Source organism: Benincasa hispida, chromosome 9, assembly GCF_027475165.1.
Source record: "Benincasa hispida cultivar pf3 chromosome 9, pf3_genome.v1.1, whole genome shotgun sequence".
Classification (NCBI taxonomy): domain Eukaryota; kingdom Viridiplantae; phylum Streptophyta; class Magnoliopsida; order Cucurbitales; family Cucurbitaceae; genus Benincasa; species Benincasa hispida.
The window spans coordinates 28,051,944-28,071,676 of record NC_143486.1 but is presented as its reverse complement, the minus strand read 5'-3'; the positions used below and the strand labels follow the sequence as shown (position 1 = coordinate 28,071,676).

General features: G+C 36.2%; 1 protein-coding gene across 1 annotated transcript; it reads left to right on the top strand.

Moving 5' to 3' along the window:
* The first annotated feature begins 875 nt into the window (after positions 1 to 875).
* Positions 876 to 12,447, top strand: GR (glutathione reductase). The gene is made up of 11 exons (XM_039043673.2): positions 876 to 1,475; positions 2,913 to 3,138; positions 3,341 to 3,619; positions 3,706 to 3,882; positions 5,210 to 5,263; positions 5,331 to 5,479; positions 5,609 to 5,672; positions 5,898 to 6,068; positions 6,165 to 6,296; positions 6,443 to 6,538; positions 12,164 to 12,447. The coding sequence occupies exons 1-10, from the start codon at positions 1,105 to 1,107 to the stop codon at positions 6,482 to 6,484; spliced, it is 1,665 nt and encodes a 554-aa protein (XP_038899601.2). The 5' UTR covers positions 876 to 1,104; the 3' UTR covers positions 6,485 to 6,538; positions 12,164 to 12,447.
* The last annotated feature ends 7,286 nt before the right edge of the window (positions 12,448 to 19,733 follow it).

The window sequence follows — 19,733 nt, the reverse complement described above, 5'->3', positions numbered from 1 at the left end:
AGAGGTGAGAAAAGGAAGAAATTGGCTTAGGAGCTGATTGGGGGTGATTATTTCATGATTCTTCTGCCCTATAACGAAGAAGAAATGTTTTATACAACAGTCGCAGAGTTGCAACCCTATGACAAACAATGCACGAGGCTCCGTTAATATTCGGAGCGTTACAATACTACATGTAGCGTTGCAACGCTACCTTATTTTTCAAATGGAGGCTATTGTTTTGTAACGTTGCGCAATGCTCGGCTGGGTGTTGCAACTTTCCATCTAGGGGCATTTTTGTCATTTCACATCTTTTTCAAAGTCCAGTTGCTCAAATTAGCTTCTAATTGCTCCAAATTAACTCCGAACAACTCATAACGACTGATTTCACCTCTAAGATGCTCGATACCTGTAAAATCATTAAGTAAACACATTAAACATAGTAACCACCTAGAATTAAAAAGAGGAAATTTCCAGTAAACATTCCCTTAAATTACATTGGTAACTTTCTCTACCCTCTTGTTCATGCTCCTCCCTTAGATCCATGCACTCCTATTTTTCTTTCTCCTCTTCAAACATAAGGGAGTAGAGAAAATCCTCATGTTCCTCTCTTAAATCCCTTGAGCTCGTGATACATTTAGAATGTGGCTACAAGCACGAACACGAAGTTTGGTTTGAGCTGGTCAGTGACCTAAAGGGTGAGCATGGGCGTTCATCAAAGCATGTGATTGTATGGCCAGGTAAAAATGACAATTGCAGGGATTGAACCTTCAAATACTATCAAAGAAGATCATGTCAATTACTGTTTAACTAAGCTTATTTTGGCACTAAACAAAATTGTTTCTTTTATTTTTTCTAATTTTGTATATAATTAGAATGGAAAGAATTTTTTTTTTTTTAAAGAAAAATATCATTAGCCCTAAAAATGACACGCGCGGACAGTCTCCTCCCCCACACACGGAGGCGGCTTCTCCTCTCATACTGTTGTTGAAAAAAATCGTCAAAAATTCATTTATTATCCAAAACCCAATTCGTTAATTTAATATTTAATCGATTTTCCACCATTGTTAAACACACAGAACCAACCCAAGAAGAAAACAATAGTACAGGCGCTTTGCTGAGGCCAAAATGGCCACTTCTCTTTCTTCCTCACAAACTCTTCAAACCCTTCTCTGCAAAAACCTTCCCGTTTCTCTATCCTCTTCCTTTCTCTCAATTCCTAAGCCTTTAGCCCCTCTTCCCCTCTGCCACCGTTTCCTTCCTCTCACCCACTTCACTAACAATCGTCTTCACTGCCGCCGTGGCCTTGTAGTTCGGTCCCAGTCTGAAAATGGCGCCGAAGCTCTTTGCCCATATGATTTTGACCTCTTTACTATTGGTGCAGGCAGTGGGGGTGTGCGAGCTTCCCGATTTGCTGCTAATTTTGGTGCTTCAGTGGCGGTTTGTGAGCTTCCTTTCTCCACCATTTCGTCGGATATTGCTGGAGGTGTGGGTGGGACGTAAGTTTGAAATTTCTGTTTAATTCGATACTGTGCAATGTGAGCTATATGAATTGAGGTGTTTTCAATGTATACTGGCTGTATGAAAGAAATTTTTGGAAGGGTAGCGTTTTGAACTGAGAATTTAGGAGTTGGTCATGCGTGGTTTGTTTCTGGAACTTTCCGTGTACATGGGTTGTTGCTTCTTTATGCTCGCTAAAACTATGTGGTTAGAATCTTCTATCCTAACAAGCAGGGATACCGCAAGGACACATTTATTAAACATACAATTTTTAAATTATATATCATTTTTAAACAAGAAAGAAATTCAAAGTAAATGAGTTTGTTCATTTCTATACTTAAAAATTAGCTTGATGTATTTCGCTCTCAAATTTTATTATTTTTGTATTTGTATTGACTTAGTGTAGGTAAGAAGTATTTGATGCATGTCTACCAAATGTTTCTCCTATTTTGAGTTTGTACAACTAGTGTCCAACAGATCTATTGCACTAACAAGTGTCTGATACACGTCTAACAAGTGTTGGAGTGACAAATGTCCGACATTTTTCGGACACGAACACGCTAACCCTAAAGTGTCCGTGCTTCTTAGCTTCCATCTATGTTTGATCTTATTTCTCTAGAGTGCAGCCTTTTCTTGTAGGTTGGCAGTTTTATTCTTTCATCTACCAATGAATGAAAGTCAAGTTTTCTCATTAAAAGAATAATAGTGATAAAACATTTGGGAATTGTGGAGCTTCGCTTAATTTTCTTGCTGCTCTGCTAGGCAGTTTTGTGTGTTTGTGAGAGAGACAGATGTGTGTTTCTTTTATGAATATCATATCACATTTACTCGAGATGGGGGATTGAACCTATGTTCTCTAGGAGTAGTGATGTCTTAACTGTTGAGTTAAGGTTGGTTTACTAGTGGAAACGAAGTGTTGGTTCCCTATTGATTCCTTTCCTTGGTTATTTTATTTTGGGGTATATCAATATGATGCATAATAGTTTCACTCTCAAGATGGAAAACATGGAAGTACTCTTCTTTTCTTTTTTTTTTTCTTTTTTTTTTTTTCGCTCTTAAGTGGGAGAACAGACAGGTTAAGAAATTGAGATGTTCAATTGTTTAGACAATGTTTGTTTAATGTTTTTTCCCTTCAAATCCGTTCTTTTACTTATTGTATTTTGTCTTTTTTGAGTTCAATAATCTATTTTGTCAATTTTTTGAACTGTTATATATTTCATCTCTTCAATCATTCTGTGCTTTTTCAATATCATTAGCTGAAATGAGTTTATAATTTGCAGATCATCGTAATATATTATTATTATTATTATTTTGTTTCTGTTTTTTTTTTTTTTTTTTTAAGAAAATGATATGTTGTTTTGTCTGTATGATGCTGTGATTTTAAATATAAATGTATTTCAGTTCCTATGTGTCCTATCTTACTATTAGATTTCCAGGTGCGTTATTCGTGGATGTGTACCGAAGAAGTTACTTGTGTATGCGTCAAAGTATGCACATGAATTTGAAGAGAGTCATGGCTTTGGATGGAAATATGACACTGAACCAAAGCATGACTGGAGCACCTTGATTGCTAACAAGAATGCTGAGTTACATCGACTAACTGGTATCTACAAGAATATTTTGAAAAATGCTGGGGTCACATTGATTGAAGGCCGTGGAAAGGTGGGGCAACACTGTGAGTTCATAATTTCAGCACTAAATTTTAATGTTCTACTTTTCAAATACTCTGTTTTTGCTCAGAACTTTTTGATACATACATGACTTTTTCTTTCCCTTTTAACTCTTGAGATCCGAACCTGTACGGTTTTGTACATCGAATTTGTTATACAATTGTTAAATGCATCCATTTCAACAATATCTACAGATTTTGGATGAACACACGGTTGATGTAGATGGAAAGATTTATTCGGCTAGACACATTCTAGTGTCAGTTGGGGGGCGCCCTTTCATTCCTGACATTCCTGGCAGTGAGTATGCTATAGATTCTGATGCTGCCCTTGAATTGCCATCCAAACCTGTGAAGATTGCCATAGTTGGAGGTGGATATATTGCTCTAGAGTTTGCTGGCATCTTCAATGGTTTGAAAAGTGAAGTCCACGTATTTATACGACAGAAAAAAGTGCTTAGAGGCTTTGATGAAGAGGTGAAGCATTGTTGATGATTTTATGCTTGCTAGCTTGGCAATTTTCCTTCACGTCAAAGCTCTCATGATTGTTTTATTTGTTCTAGATTAGAGATTTTGTTGCAGAACAGATGTCACTAAGAGGAGTTGAGTTCCATACAGAGGAGGTACCACAAGCTATCCTTAAATCAGCTGATGGGTCATTATCTCTGAAGACTAGCAAAGGAACAGTTGAAGGCTTCTCACATGTTATGTTTGCAACAGGGCGTAGGCCTAATACAAAGGTACAATATTACAGTATTGATGATAGTTTCCTATTGCAATAATAACGGTGACACATTGGATATGTTCTTGAGGCATGATTGAATATTGCCATTAGTGTTTTCTTTAGCCACCTTATCATAAGCATGGTATTAAATTTTTATTGAAATGTCAACATTTCCATCGATATTTTCACATTTTCATGGGTTCAACGTCGACATGAAAAGTGAAATGACATTTCATACAAAAATTTATGAAACATAAAAAATAAGCAACAAACGTCACTAACGTGAGTTTAATATAAATAAATATAAATAATAAACATTTTAACTTCAACATGTTTAGAAAGTATAAAATGTTTATTTATTAATTTAAATATATATTTTTTAGTTTTTTGTTTTCATAATTTTTTCAGAAATATTCATCGATATCGACATTTTATCAATATTTTCGTCAATATTTCCGTAAAATTGTGACATCAACGTTTCATCAACATCGACATTTTAAACAATGATCCTAAGTGAGTAAACCTAGGTACAATTGGAACAGAAGGGGTCTACAGTTACTGTTGTAAGCTTGTAAGCACACCTATTGTTTCTGGAAAAATAAACTGTATTGATTTCTTACTCAAAAGGTGTATTATTGACTTGTAAGAAGAATCTTGTCTAAAACAGAAAAGAATCTTGAGTTTTGATATGCAAGTTTTGATCCTGTTAATTGTTTACTGGGGTCATTTATCATATTAGCCTTATGAAAATATTCCAGAAATATTTCTTACCCCAATCTTTGTGAATTCTTCCTCTCTTTATATTAGGGTCGTGTGTCCCAATGAGTTAGGAAAAATAAGAATTATTCTTATCTTATAAAACAGTATTAATCATGAAGATAAAACTGCTTCTGCTTGCTACCACAGAAACAAAATTGATAGGTAACTTGTTCAAAGCGTAAATTAGCTTTTTATAACTCTGGAAAGTAGTGTACAAAATTTCTAGGTGTAAATAATCAATAACAATAGATCATGATATTAATATTTAGTGTTTTAAACCCTATGGTTTCTCTTTTTCTCTCATAAACATCATTGGATGCTCTGTGTAGAACATGCATGATATTGTTCTCTTCAAACAAATAAATTAATGAAAATATATGATGTTTTCAGATGTTTCTGATTACTCCAACGAAAATGCAGAAAACAAATAAATTGATGAAAATATATGATGTTTTCAGAAGTTTCTGATTACTCCAACGAAAATGCAGAAAAACCTTTGCTAGTGTCTTATCCTGTTTCTGAAAGGGGTTACAAGTATACCATTCATTGCTGGTTTAGTTAATTCAACTCATACTTGTTTGCAGAACTTGGGATTGGAAGAAGTAGGAGTAAAAATGACCAAGAATGGAGCAATTGAGGTAATGACTCTGGTTTGCTTAGTGTTTGTTTCTTTTGTTTAAGTTAAGAACCTTTCTGTCTTTTCAGGTTGATGAATACTCCCGTACATCAGTTCCTTCAATTTGGGCTGTTGGAGATGTTACAGATAGAATAAATTTGACTCCCGTTGCTTTAATGGAGGGAGGCGCATTAGCAAAAACTATATTTCAAAATGAACCTACAAAACCTAGTTATAGGTATCAATCTTATGATAATTTGTTAGCAAGTGGTGTAGTGTGATCTGACAAACTCTGGAAATCTTCTGTTTATCTTCTTTTGGCTCTCTTTTTGATGGTCTTTTCTTGAACATCCTACTCTTTACGTAGTGCTGTTCCTTGTGCTGTTTTTTCCCAGCCACCAATTGGAATAGTTGGTCTTACTGAAGAGCAGGTAAGAAGAGATAATGTGTTTAACCTATAGTTTCAATATCCTTGGCTGCATTCATCTTTGTGCATCCCATCTTATTGTCCAATCATAGTTTTTCATATAGCAAACTCTTCTTGAGAATATTTTAATTTTTTTTTTGCATGATTAGAATGGGATGGACAGAGATGGGTGCATCCAGTTATTGCTCTTGATGCTATGTGGTTAACATTTCAATAATTCGTAATGCAGGCTATACAAGAACACGGTGATGTTGATGTCTACACAGCAAACTTCCGGCCCTTGAAGGCTACACTCTCAGGGCTTCCAGACCGAGTTTTTATGAAGCTTATAGTCTGTGCAAAGACGAATAAAGTTTTAGGACTGCATATGTGCGGTGATGATTCACCAGAAATTGTACAGGTGTCTATCTACCTTTACCTCGGTATCCTTGGCATGGTCTCCCTCTTTCACTGATATTAATTCACAAGCTCACAACGGACAAGGTTTAATGGGCAGGGGTTTGCTGTGGCTGTGAAAGCTGGTCTGACCAAGGCAGACTTTGATGCAACGGTGGGTGTTCATCCTACAGCGGCTGAAGAATTTGTCACAATGCGGACTCCTACAAGGAAGTTCCGGAGAAATCCTGAGGTTTGTTGACAATGATAAGCCTGTGCTAGTTGACCATCTTGCAATTTTTTGTCTTCAACTAATAAATAATGAATCATCACCTTTTTAACAATTTAGAATGCACAAATTTGCTCGGAATCTGATCTCATTTGGGTAATATCTGTTAGGAAAAGCCAGAATCTGAGGCTAAAACTGCAGCAGGGGTATAAAATGGATGCAAGATTAATCAATTTTCCATTAAAAAATTTAGTCGGTCCTTTCAGGTATCCACTCTCTTGACTTATATACCATTTATATGAGTTCGTTACAAGGGTGATGCAACTTTCATTGAATTTGTGTCCACTGCTACTACAAAGATTCTTACTTTCAGAGATTAAGTGTTGGTGTCAAATTTGTTAATTTAGTGTCATTTGCTCCAGGAAAGTTGAGAAAATACCAAGAAACTATGATATCTTGATACATCAGTGAACCTAATTTAACTATTTATACTACTATTGCATAATCTTGTCTTGTTGTATTGTTACTCAATTTGTCACTGAAGTAATTGATTTTGCTGAGGCCATGAAGACAAGCTGTCCGCATAAAAGGTCCTTTATAATAAGCTCCTCCCTTTATTTTATGTGTGAACTTAATACCAAGAGAGAGAGTCAGAAGGAAGTATATGCACCATTCTCTCATCATTTGCAGGCTCAATACATTTATTTTTCTACCTAAGACCAAGGTAATATGGACTACCTTTGTCCCACATCAGTTAGAAAGGGATGATCAATGTGGTACTTAAGTGGCTTGGTTCTTCCACCTCAATAACTGGCTTTTGGGGTGTGGTTCTCCAAGGTATTTAAGTACTTAACACTTCAACAACTCAGTTGGCTTCCAATTTGAGCATAGCTTAATGGATTAGTCCCTACTTACTATTCTAAAGGTCGATGGTTTGATCTTCCACCCCGCAAATGTTTTTCTAGAAGAAGAGAAAATTCAGTCATTGAATTCTTTATCAATTAATATTCCAGCTCTCAAAGTGACCATTGCAAAATTAAAAAACCACTCCTAGGTTCCACCATGTATATAGAGAATTAGAGATTTCAACACTTCAAGAACCCTCCTAAGTTTGTGTTGATTTATGCAAATATTTTATTTTATTTGATCTTATTTGCTGTAATTATTGTGTTAGATTCTTTCTTTTTCTGTCAATATTTTCCTTATTTCATTAAGTTTGTACTCTATTTAAATTAGGGATATTGTACTCTTGTAATATGAGAAAAATAATACATTTTACACATGGTATCGGAGCATAATTATACTCAAGCCCTAAAACCCTAATTTTCTAAAAAACCTAAAAAAACAAACCTAGGAGTCGCCGTCGCCGCCGCTGTCGACCTTTTCCCTCGTTCCTTGTTGTCGTCGGACATTCAGAGACTGTCGGCCGTCGTTTTTCCACTGGGTTCGTCAGGGTTTTTCAGGGTTCGCAGTTGACGTGGGTGTTTTTTCAAGGTCCGTCTTTGGTCCGCTGCTCGTTCATTTTTCAAGGTTCCCATTGCTCGTAGCCGTTCGTTTGGTTTGCCGTAGTTGATGTTGCTCGTTCGTCTTTGGTCCGCGGCAGTTGACGTGGGTTCGACAACCTTGTTCTACTACTCATAGCTGACGGTTGCTGCCACTGCTCAGCTGGTCTTTGCCACCCCTATTTTTCTCTTCGTTTTTTTTCTTGTTTTTTTCAGATCTTCCGATTATTTGAGTTTCCAGATCTACCGTTTTGTTCATAGCCGCATTCCCTTTGAGTTTGTGTTTTTTTCAGCAATATGGCAGACACTAAGGCACCCATTACTAAAGTTTGTGACAATCGTATCTAGTCAACTGGTCCAACTGTCCAAATTACCACCATTCGACTTAATGGGGAAAATTTTCTTCGTTGGTCTTGAAGTGTTCGGATGTATATTCGTGGACAAGGGAAGATTGGCTACTCACGGGAGAAAAAACTGCCCTTAGTCCAGATGACCCATCATTCGCAGGGTGGGACACTGAAAACTCCATGGTTATGACTTGGCTTGTCAATTTCATGGTTGAAGACATTGGCTCCAATTACATGTGCTACTCTACTGCCAAGGAATTATGGGACAGTGTAAATCAGATGTATTCTGATTTGGACAACCAGTCACTTATGTTTGAGTTGAACCTGAAATTGGATGATATACAACAAGGAACTAATTCAGTTACACAATATTTTCACTTAAACGGATTTGGCAAGACCTTGACCTTTTTGATACATATGAGTGGAAGTCTATAGAGGATCAAAGACACTATAGGAAAACTGTTGAAGATGGTCGTATTTACAAGTTCCTTGCCGGCCTCAATGTTGAGTTTGATGAAGTTAGAGGTAGAATACTTGGAAAGTCTATTCTTCCAACTATTAATGATGTTTTTTCTGAAGTTTGTAGGGAAGAAAGTCACAGGAATGTTATGATCTGCAAAAAAACCTATTGATTCAGTTGAATGCTCTGCATTGGTGACTGAAAATACTACGATGAAGGCTTCTGATCAATTCAACAAGCCACATGAAAAGCCTCGAATATGGTGTGACCATTGCAATAAACCTCGTCATACGCGTGAAACTTGTTGGAAACTTCACGGAAAATCTGCGAATTGGAAAAGTTTTAAGCAAGGTGAGCAAAATTTTCATCAGCATACCTCTAATGCTCGTGTTGTTGACTCCAGCCCATTTAGTAAAGAGCAAATTGACCAAATTCTGAAGCTATTAAAGTCCACTTCCTCATCTGGTAATCCTAGTGTTTCCTTGGCACAATCAGGTACTTGTCCTCAAGCTCTCTTTTGCATTAATTCATCTCCGTGGATTATTGATTCCGGAGCCTCCGATCATATGACTAGTTCCCCTTGTTTATTTAACTCATATTCGCCTGTATATTGCAATGAAAAGATTCGCATTGCCGATGGTAGCTACACCTCTACTGCAGGAAAATGAACTATTCCTTTGACTACAAAACTCACATTACTTTATGTTCTTCATGTTCCAAAATTAGCCTGTAATTTGTTGTCTGTGAGTAAAATCTCTAAGGATGCTAATTGTCATGTTATCTTTTGTGAAACTCATTGTATCTTTCAAGATCAGGACTCGGGGGGGAGGGGGAGGCGATTGGACGTGCTAAGATGATTGATGGTCTCTACTACTTTGACGACGTTTCCGCTAGTCATAAAAAAGTTCAGGGCTTGAGTAGTGTTTGTTCTCCTTCTGTTAAAGAAACTATAATGCTTTGGCATCGTAGACTAGGGCATCCGAATTTCGTCTACTGAAAGTATTTGTTTCCCCACCTATTTAAAGGTTTTGATTGTTCTATTTTTCAATGTGAAAGTTGCATTTTTGCCTAATATCATCGATCTACTTATTTGCCTAAACCTTATAAGGTGTCATCACCTTTTTCCTTAATTCATACTGATGTTTGGGGTCCGTCTAAAGTCTTGACTCGGAGTGGTAAGTGTTGGTTTGTTACCTTTATAGATGATCACACTCTTTTAACTTGGCTTTATTTATTAACAAAAAAGTTAGAGGTCAAAGAGATCTTTGTCCAGTTTTATAATATGATTAAGACTCAATTTCAAACTAAAATTCGAATTCTTCACTCTGATAACGACACTGAGTATTTCAATGAATCATTAACCGATTTTTTACAAGATAAGGTTATTCTTCATCAGGCTACATGTTGTGACACGCCTCAGCAGAATGCATTGCTGAGCGAAAAAAAATACACTTACTTGAAGTTGCTCGTGCCCTTATGTTTTCTATGAATGTTCCAACATATTTGTGGGGTGATGCTCTTCTTACGGCTGCATATTTGATTAATAGAATGCCGTCTAAGGTTTTGAGTTTTAAAACTCCTATAAATCACTTCAATGAGTCTTTTCCTAATAACCGACTGTCCTCTGATTTACCAATTAAATTGTTTGGGTGTACTGCTTATGTCCATACTCCTACCCTCTCTCGAACTAAGCTTGACCCTCGAACTACCAAATGTATTTTTGTAGGTTATGTCCCTCATAAGAAGGCTTACAAATGTTTTGATCCTTTGACCAATAAGTATTTTGAGAGTGTGGATGTGTCTTTTTTAGAAAATCAACTTTTTTTTAGCCCAAATTCTCTTCAGGGGGAGACATCTAACCTTGAAGATAATTTTTGGGAAACTTCATCTCTCCCAAACATCGATGATCTCGAAATTATGAATTCTAGTCCTTTGATGCCAAGTGTGGACAGTTCTTCTTCATGGAGAGAAACACTAAGTCAAAATCCTGAACTTCAGGTTTATACTAGAAGAAACTCAACTCAAAGAGTTCGAGATCAAACAGTTGACAAACATTTTATAAAGGAGAAGATTGATTGATACTGGAATGATATGTACTACCTATCTCTCTACAACTGAGCAAATTGCTGATGTACTGACGAAGGGGCTTTCTAGATTACAATTTGACAAATTGATTAGCAAGCTGACAATGGAAGACATCTTTAAACTAGCTTGAGGGGGAGTGTTGATTTATGCAAATATTTTATTTTATTTGATCTTATTTGCTGTAATTATTGTGTTAGATTCCTTCTTTTTCTATCAATATTTTCTTTATTTCATTAAGTTTATACTCTATTTAAACTAGGGACATTGTACTCTTGTAATATGAGAAAAATAATACATTTTACACAGTTTGATATTTTTCCCACCTCCTAATCTGAGCCATGAATGGCCCAACCCCTTAGCCTTAGCAGCCTTAGGAAGCGTATCAAAGAGAATGTAGATTGAGATGAGAGGCCAACCATATTGCATTTGGCAAATAGCAGAATCCATACGAATGGGTTAAATGATAAAAATAGACTCAAAATCTCAATTATAGGAGCTTGGAGGTTGAGTCCTCTTCAACTCTGTAGTCTGTGTTAGCATTTCCTTCCAACCTAATTAAACACAAACAAAGTTTGGTTAACATGGACATTTGGACACTGTTAGGATACTAATACCACCTGATAAGAAAGTTCAAGAACAAATAAAGAACACTAAAAAATAGAAATATATTGTAATATACGAAGTTACAATATAACATAGTCTTTCAAGTGGGCTACACTCTCCAAGGAATTTCTCACCAAAATCTTCCCTTCTAAGGCCCCTAACACTCTATTTATAGAAATATATTGTAATATACAAAGTTACAATATAACATAGTCTTTCAAGTGGGCTACACTCATGGGAGTTTCTTACCAAAATCTTTCCTTCTAAGGTCCCTAACACTCTATTAATAGAAATATATTGTAATATACAAAATTACAATATAACATAGTCTTTCAAGTGGGCTACACTCTCCGGGGAATTTCTCACCAAAATCTTCCCTTCTAAAGTCCCTAACACTCTATTTATAACCAAGGCACCCTAGCTAATTACCCTTGTGCCCTTACTATTATCCTACTAATAATCATAATATTAGCTCACACTCGGTGTTGTACATGCATCAAACACCTGTATACATATTTAATGTGTACTTGCTATCTCTGTCCTAAATTTTATAAAAAATGACTATCACAATGTCCATGTCGAGGCATGTCCATTCTTAGCTTTCAACATTTCTGGGTGTTACTCCAAAACATTTGCCAAAGCCCTGTTATTCCCCACCCTATCAGAAATATAGGTAAGTTACAAAAAGTTTTAACCGAAGGTTCAGATCACACGAAAATAGATCAAATTTCTATTAAATTTATGTATAACAATACAAGGCTTTGAATGGAATTATTCATCTTGTATCGTTATACATAAATTCGATACGAGTTGAATAATTCCATTCAAAGCCTGGTGTGAACTTGAAGTCTTCTTCTTTTTCTTTTTGATAGCTCAGCATCTCATATTTGGCAGGTTGACTATGAAAGGTATGGCCCCGACGTCGGATTGATTATTGATGATGATAATAATGATGAAGAGCCTGAACAAACTGGTCGTACAAAGTCGATAACTTTACGAGGATGCCAATTTCAAATATTGCAGCTTTGAAGAATAGAGAATTCAAGAATTTTTTTCCTGTATTTTTTACTAACATTTTGAGCAGCACACATTAAATCTGGAATTGTCATGGAGTGGATTGTCTTGTTGGTTCTCGGTGTACATTTTTCATAATTTAAAAGGGTGGGTATTTCTGTTTTTGTTGGTTCTGTTTTTCTAAATTCTACTGTCATGTGTTTACTGTTTATATATGTTCCTTCTGGCGTGTGGGGAAAACACATGTAAACAAAACAGCTTTTGGTGAGAGACCTAAAATACATCTATGCTGAATGCTATTGACCCATAACATCAGGCAGAGAAAAGGATTGAGAGATCTAAAATACATCAGGCAGAGAACCCAAAAAGAGTGGGTTCTCACTATTTTGGATTTTTGTGAGGGAAGAGAAAAGGATTGAGAGAAAAAAGGAGAGCATGAAAATTTTTTTCTTCTAAGAACCCAGAACCTTTCTGTGTTGCAGGAAGAAGAAAACACAAAAACCACTCCCTCTGTTAACTACCCACATAATACACGGGTAAAAAATAATTTAAAGTAGATAATATATAACTAATTTATTATACATATATACATAACTATATGTTATATAACACATAACATATAACTTATAGTTTTTATATCGTATCAAATACAATATAGTCTATAGTTTCAATTTTCTCTCACCAATGGCTTTTAATATAAATCACATTTACATTAACTTTAATTATATGAATCAAATTCATATAATTAATATTTGAATCATATTCAAATATTTATTTCCTCTCACAAATACTTAATATTATAATGTATCAAATACATTATAGTAATTATATCACATATAATTAAAATTTAATTAATTTCCTCAATTAATTTGAACAATTCAAATTAATCCAAAAACTGATTCTCATTTAATCGCATTGAGCTACCGAGGGGATCTCATGGATCTGTAGCTTGAAGCTCCAACGGTACATGAATAATTAATTAAACTCTTTAATTAAATTATTCACCACCCGTTAATTGTTAGGTACTCCACTGAAGATCGACAGCGACACTCTTTGCATTACAAATATATTTTTGTGTCCACTGGATATAACCAATCAACAATACCATGACTCTTCACAAATTACTCGTAAGTACAGTTGGGCCAAAATTACCATTTTTCACTTGTAGTTACATCTAACTCCTTAAGTATCATTGATATCTCTAATGAACAATAAATCATAGTCTAACTATGATCAAACCCCTCTCAAGCCAGGAGAGGGTGTGGCATCACATTGTTTAAGCCTCGGAATCAGCCCTTAAGGGAGCAATTTATCTACTTGCCTCGACATTGGGGAAAGAGTGAATTTCTTCTTGTGTAGCTGTGTTCCCAGCTCCCCATTCAGACGAATCTCTAAAATGGCAGGCTTATTGAGTCGACGATCTGGTCATTCTCACCCATACAAATCAAAGGACTGCCTTCATAGGCAAGAGTTCACAACTCACTCAAGATTCAGGTCATATTACCTATGGTCATCTTGGTGAAATGTAAGTCTCTATTATGAATGACGTTATATAATGAGACTAAACATTTCGTGGTCCGGTCTTATACAAACTCTTTTGTATAGAATATTCCCGCTCACATGTCTCAACATGAATGAGCAGAATCAGATCATTTGTAGTACTTTACAATAATTGTAGCACCTATAAAGCAGGTTATACTCGTAGTGTCACTAGGATAAGGTATCCAACCCTATCCATCTACTACAAACCATTTAGGTTATCACTTAAACATGATCTACGCGTATGTCTCTACATACACGTTTAAACTACAAGATAACCCTGGATGTTAGTTTATTGGTTTGTAGTTAATGCAACTAATTTTGAAATAAAACATCACATATTTTATTACATAAATAAAATGTTTATACATTACAACTACAAACTATAGGACCTTACAAGATTTAGGGCATCAACCCCAACAATATCCTACCTGACCTAAAGCTAGTGGGGTGTACAGTGTAAAAGTCAAACTATAATGGAAAGTACACAAAGCAATATACTAGGGCACAAACCGCCCAGTACAAAATCCCTCACTTGCTCTAGTCTAAACATGGCCTGTCCTATAGACCCATACTCTGCAGGTGACCCTCTAACACTTTAGTCGTGAGGGCCTTTGTAAACAGATCAACAACATTGTGCTCCAAAGCTATTTGCATGACAATCACGTCTCCTCGATACACAATCTCTCGGATGAGATGATACTTTCGCTCTATGTGTTTGATGCGCTTGTGACTCCTAAACTCTCGAGAATTAGCCACATCATTATTATTACAATAAAGTGTGATGGGCTTCGACATGTTTGGAACGACTTACAGATCCGTCAAGAATTTCCTGAGCCAAACAGCTTCCTTAGCAGCTTCACAAGCCACCACATACTCGGCTTCCATAGTGGAGTAAAAAATGCACCCTTGCTTGATGCTCCTCTAGACTACCGCTCCTCTATTAAGAGTGAACATTGATCCTGATGTGGATTTCTTAGAATCCTTATCAGTCTGAAAATCAAAGTTTGTGTATCCAGTAAGGATCAAATCCTTAAAACCATACATGAGCATGTAGTCCATCGTTCTCTATTGATACTTGGGGATATTTTTAATGGCTATCCAGTAGTCAAATCCTGGATTAGACTGATATCTACTAACTATCCCTATTGCATAGTAGATGTCAGGTTTAGTACATAGCATCGCATACATCAGGCTGCCAATAGCCGACGCATAGGGGATCCATCTCATCTCCTCAACCTCTTAAGGTGTCTTAGGACACTGTTCCTTAGACAATATTAATCCATGCCTAAAAGGCAGTAAGCCTCTCTTGGAGTTCTGCATCAAATACTTGACAAGCATTTTGTCAATGTATGATGCTTGAGACAGAGTCAGCGTTTTGTTTTTTCGATCTCAAAAGATCTGAATTCCCAGAAAAAACTGAGCCTCTCCTAAAATTTTCATTTGGTATTGGGTCGCTAGCTAGTTCTTGTTGGTTTATAGAAACATGCAGCGGAAGAAAGCAGGATCATTAAGCATTCTAATTCCTCATTTTTGACATCAAATTAAGTATGTTCATGGGGGTATCAAGAAGGTTTCATTACATACCTTTAAAGATCCTCTTATTCAACAAAATACAACTGCAATCTTCTTCAATTCAGGTCGTGGACCACCACTAGAACTTCCAACTATTCTCTAGAACCTTAGATTGAGTTGTGGGACTCAAAACAAGCTTGAACTTAGGAAAATTGGAGGAGAGGTTTTCTGGTTTTTCAGCTTGTTGAAGAACAACTTCTTCAACCTTAAAAAACTCAGCAATTCAGAAATTGCATGTCATTTTCCACTCAATCAAGAGTGGTTTTATTACATAACTCTCATGCAAACTGATTACTTGAAGTGATTCCAGCTACTCATTGAATTTGGTGGTGGAATTATGTGTAAGAAGGCGACTAACCTTCTTGCTTGAAAGTGGAAAAATCCCACATTGGGATTTTTCTCAATTTTCAATTTCCCTTATTTTCAAAATCAAAACCGTTTCCAATTTTAATTCTTTAATTGAAATTGAAATTTTATTAATTTTACAAAAGTTAATTCAATAATCAATTTTTCTAATAAAATTAATAATTAATAATTAATTAAACAATTTAATTAATTCTATTAATATAATATCAAATATTAAATTAATTTGTCACCAATTCCATTACCATAAATCCCTATTCATGAGATTAATATTTAAGTCATATTTATATATTAATCGATTCTCCAATTACGTTTAATTCTAAAATTAAACGTGTAATTATATCACATATAATTACCAATTCCCTTAATTCGAATTTGAACGTTTCAAATCAACTTATCACGCTATTCTAAGGGTAATCCACTTGTAAGCTAGTAGGGGGACCTAATAGACTTACAGATCATAGGCTCCAACGATTCGAGATTAATTGGCAAAACTCTTTACACCGAATTAACCCCCATTCGTTAATTACCGGGTCATTTCACTAAAGTTCAATAATTACACTCTCCTCACTGTAAATATTTTGTGTCCACTCGATATTGAAGGATCTCATACCGAGAGTTCCATGAGCGGGTTCAGATCGCTCCAATTTTACAGTGACTGAAACACAAAAGATATACATTCTATGTTAACAGTTATGCATATAAACCTAATTATCAGCATGCTCAGAACATAGTGAATAACAAGGAAAGGGTTCATACCAGATGAAGACTCTCTTCGCATGTCTGAACCCTAAGCAGCGGAAACCCTCCAACGGATCTACCAACACCCGGCTAGTATATCGACTGCAACAACACGATCAGTACGAACACAAACACTGCAGCGGGGACGACACCACCACAAGTGAAACCCAGGTATCCTCGGCGTGAAAACCCAAAGAGTGGGCTTTGGTGAGTTTGATAGAGGATGGAGGACAACGCGTCGTATAGACGATAAGCAAATGGGAGATGGAACTGTGCTATCGTATAGCGGAAATGCTTATCGTATAGAAGAGCTACACGATCGTGTATAAAAGGCTGAGCGATTATTTAGGAAAAATGTATACGATCGTTTTGAGAAAACGTGAGGTAGACGATCGTTTAGACGGACGAGTTTCTAACGTATAGGCTCTTGCGATCGCTTTCACGAATTCTTTTGAGCGTGGACGAAAATATGAATGCATGCTTGTGAAAAATGAAAACGATTTTCATTTTTAACCCGCCGGTTACCATAACTATCACAACACACTTCCCATATAATATGATTATATTTATTAATTAAATTAATTGATTAATTATATGATAATTAACTAATTTGTACAACACACTTCCCATGTACGAACGTGAACAAATTAGTTAATTATCATATAATTAATCAATTAATTTAATTAATAAATATAATCATATTATATGTATATCCTATAGTTTGATATCACATATATACTATAGTATTTTCTCCTCTACTTGATATAAATCATATTTATATCTAATTTCCTCTAGAATAATGTATCTCATACATTTAGCCAATTATATCATATATAATTAACCAGTCCAATTATATCATATATAATTGAACTTCCTCTTGTCAATTTGAACATTTCAAGTTAACCTAAACATTGGTTCTCGACTTTATCCAAGCTACCCAGGTGACCTAATGGACCTGTGGCTCGAAACTTCAATGGTACGTGAATAGCTGACTAAACTCTTTAGCCACGAGATCCACCATTCGTTAACTATCAAGCATTCGACTAAAGACCAATAGCTGAACTCTTCTTACCACAGATATATTTCTGTGTCCATCGGATATAACCAATCAAGAGAACGATGACCCTTCACAGATACTCGTAAGTATAGTTGAGTCAATTTACCGTTTTGCCCCTGTAGTTACATCTCACTCCTTAAGTACCACTGATTTCTCTAATGAATAATACAACATAGTCCAACTATGTGTGAACACCTCTCGGGCCAAGAGAAGGTGTGTGGTGCCACATCGTTCAAGCCCTAGGATCAGCCCTCAAGGGAGCTATCTATCTACTTACCCTTGCTTTGGGGAAGGAGTGAATTCCATCTTGTGTAGTTGAGTTCCTGGCTCCTAAACCAGACGAATCCCCAAAATGGTAGGTTTGAATCAGCGACCTGGCTACTTGCACCCATACAAATCAAAGGACCGTCCTCAATGGCAGGAGTTCCCAACTCACTCAGGATTGAGGTCATGTTACCTATGGTCATCCTAGTGAAGTGAAGTCTCTATCATGAACGGTGTTATATAAAGAGACATTAACACTTCGTGGTTAGGTCTTATACAAACTCTTTGTATAGGATGCCCCCGCTCGCATGTCCCCAACACGAATGATCAGGATCAAACCATCTGTGACAAGTCACAACACTTGTGACCATTCTACAAAGCGGGCCGCGTCCGTAGCGTTACCAGGATAAGGTTTCCCTCCTTTATCCATTTACTATAGACCATTTTGGTTATCACTCAAGACATGATCCAATTGTATGTCGCCACATACATACTTGAGTCACATACAGATAACCAAGGATTTTATGTTTATTGATTTGTGGTAAAGCAAATAAAACAAATAACCAAGCAAAATACAAGATGTGAAGTAAATATCATATATTAACATCACAAGTGTTCGTATATACTGTTTACAAACTATAGGACACGAGACTTTAGGACATCAACCCCAATAATCTCCCACTTGTCTTGAAGCGAAGTGGGGTATACAAAAAACTTAGTACAAAACAATAAACTAGGGCACATAAAAGCCTAGTACAAGAAAATCTCCCACTTGCCCTAGTTCAGTCGTGGGCGATCCTGTAGACCCATGCTCCGTAGGTGACCCTTAAACACTGTAGCCGTGAGAACCTTCGTGAACGGGTCAGCAACATTGTGCTTCGAAGTGATCTGCGTGATGATCACGTTCTCTCGATGCACTATCTCGTGGATTAGATGATACTTTCACTCTATGTGTTTACCGCGCCAGTGACTCCTTGGCTACTTGGAGTTCGCCACTGCCCCACTATTATCACAATAGAGGGTAATGGGCCTAGAAATATCTGGAACAACTTCCAGGTCTGTCAATAACTTTCAGGTCTGGAACAAATGAGAGGGTGGGATCCCTTGTTCAAGACTCGGAATCAACAATTAAGGGACAACCTCTCTACTATCTCTAAAAGCAGGTAGGAGTGAATTCTGTCTTGTACCCTATGTCCCCCAGCTATCTACTCTATCTTACCCCTGAAATGGGAGGCTTATTGAACTGGTGCTGTTGAGTCAACCCTCACGTATGCAAATCTAAGGATAATCTCGAATAAACAGAAGTTCATAGTTAGCTCAGGATTAAGTTTAAGTTATCTAGATTATCACCATGAAATAATCAGTCTTAAATAGTAAACAATGTTATAAAGTAAGAGTGACTTATTTCTTGGTCTGATCTTATGCAAACTCATTGCATAAGACACACCCACTTCTCATGTCACCACATGAACGAATCAGGATCACTTCGTTTGTAGCACTTTACAAGTCCTTGTAACAACTACAGAGTGGACCACATCCAATAGTGTTACCAGAATAAGGCACCCAACCTTATTCATATTCTATAGATCATTTTGACTATTTACTTGAACCTGATCCACTTTTATGTCTCCACATAAAGTTCATGTACTTATATAGTAGTCATGGATCTTTTAGTTTACTGGATTTATTTCTAAAACTAAATAAATAATTCATATATTTAATAACAACTTTATCAATTTACAGAATGAGTTTATTGTTTACAAACTACAAGTTTTAGGACATAAAACTCAACAGTTCTGAACTTCAGTTAGTAAACCTATATTATTCCCAATAAGTAGGATATTGTCTACATATTGTTGGGGTTGATGCCCTAAAGTTTCATGTCCTATAGTTTGTGAACAGTTTGTACGA